Here is a 2,033-nt window from a genome sequence, read left to right as displayed (position 1 = left end):
CTTCGAAAGTCAGCCTGGAGTCAGATTTCACCCACATTCTTTGAGCAAGAAGAAATAGAGGTAATATTTTGGAAATAATATTCAGGAGAGTAAAATTTTACCTTCCATCGAATGTTGTAATATGTGGATCATTTACTGATTTACATATCGAGGCTTTATCACCATCTTTGATTTTAAGCTGCAAGAAAAATCATAGCTTGGTTAACCCCTTAAAAGCATCCGTCAGTCATGTTGCATTTTAGGCAGTTGTACAATATATATCAGTTATGTCGTTAGAAAGAGTCATTTTGAATATAGCTTGGAGTCTGTTTTCATTATTTACCCTAGTTTTGTAACTTTTGTGTAAACAAATTAAGTCAAGACACACTCACCTTGACCTGTCCTAGTTCAATCTTGATGGTTTTGACTTTAGTGATGACAGACACCCAAACTTCAACAACTCTATTTTTATCTCCATCTTTTAGAGAGTCTACCACACCTTTGACAGCAATCAAATGATACTCATTCCATTTCGCTTTGCTGAGTGTCACTCCACAGAATGGTGCTTGGTCAACATCTCCAGTCCATGCTATCACAGCTTGAGGTATGACTCGCTTATCGGGACATTTCTGTTCTTTGGCAGCTCGAATACCAGCCATAATTCTCACTTCGCAGTCTTCATCATCACCACAGAAGAAAGATGGTGGTACATTACTCTTGATCTTAATCATTTCATTGATTGAGCCTTCAATAACAGTCAAACTCTTGGTAATAATCTGAATAAAAAAATATACTTTAATACAATCAAGTCAAAATCTTGTCCAAACTAAGCAATCATCTACTAGAAACATATTTGCGTCATCAGATCCAATTTTATGATGCAGCGACCATTTTGTTCGAGACAACAATCTCTATTTAACACATCTTTGGATCAACAATGTGTTACTTGGCCAATTCGCTCAAGGTGCACTCATCGTTTTTTTTGTAAACTTAAAAATATTAGACCAGGCTCTACCAGATGCAGAAATTCACTCCCTTTTGAATCTTGAGATTGATAATGCCTGTATTTTACATGTTAAGCAGATGTAGTCTTACCTGAATACCAGGATTGACTCCAGGACCTACAGATGGTGGTCCTTGACTTCCTTCACAATTATCTTTAAAGCATGCCACCACACTACATTTAATCTAAAATATATTTTTGTTGAAGTATATCATTCAAGTGAAACTGCTAAGACTGCTAAGAACTTTCATGTAGGAAAGACCTAGAGCTCCACTCCATAGGTACTGAAAGGTGTTACAACAGGAAGGGCATGCCTGTACCCTCTAACATCTTTATGCTCTTGTTTGTAAATCAGGCAACCATTTCAGAGAGTTCACATAGCAAATAAAATTTTTGGCAACAAAACTTTCCATGCTTTCTTCAGATTTCTTTACCAAATTTGATAGGAATGTGGATCTTTTATCAGACCTACCTGCATATTTGAAGTAATTTTGGTGATCTTATTACTAGCTAATCTAGGTATAATTCCATCTTTTAATCTATCTTTAAATAATGATGTTTCACCAAGATAATATTCTATCTCATACTCTACATCATAACCTTTAATCAGTTCAAATTCACACACAAAATTGACTTTTCTACTTTCTAAGATTTCAACCTTTACTTCTGGCAATTTGGGCAATTTTGGATAGCCTGAAAAAATACCAATATAACTATGATGCAATCTCTTTAACCTTGTCATCATAAATTCATTGTGATATATAAACATTATACAATGTTTAAAAATCCACGACCGAACGTGCTTATATATCTTAGGTCATACAAATCTACCTAACTTGAACCTTGGCCAAACCTCTTGATATTGATCTTTCCTGGATTATCCATACCCATTTACAGCTGGGTTGACTGGAATTAGACTTTCAGACTTGCACACGCCAAGCGAGCTGCTCGACCTAACCAAGCGAATGACATCATGTAAAAAAACAACGCACTAACCGACTATGCCATAGAAAATGCAGATAGAATTTAAAAAGTTTAACTACCAACAACT

General features: G+C 35.5%; 1 protein-coding gene across 1 annotated transcript; it reads right to left on the bottom strand.

Annotated features, from left to right (window-relative positions):
• Window positions 1–101: 101 nt before the first annotated feature.
• On the bottom strand, window positions 102–1,675 carry LOTGIDRAFT_176337 (hypothetical protein; the record flags this gene model as incomplete). Its single annotated transcript, XM_009046532.1, has 4 exons — window positions 102–178; window positions 372–755; window positions 1,075–1,167; window positions 1,455–1,675. Coding segments are annotated over 4 exons (775 nt in total), but the record flags the coding sequence as incomplete, so codon positions are not given.
• Window positions 1,676–2,033: the final 358 nt, after the last annotated feature.

Source organism: Lottia gigantea, assembly GCF_000327385.1.
Source record: "Lottia gigantea unplaced genomic scaffold LOTGIsca_1029, whole genome shotgun sequence".
NCBI lineage: Eukaryota > Metazoa > Mollusca > Gastropoda > Lottiidae > Lottia > Lottia gigantea.
This window is presented reverse-complemented; position numbering and strand designations above follow the sequence as displayed.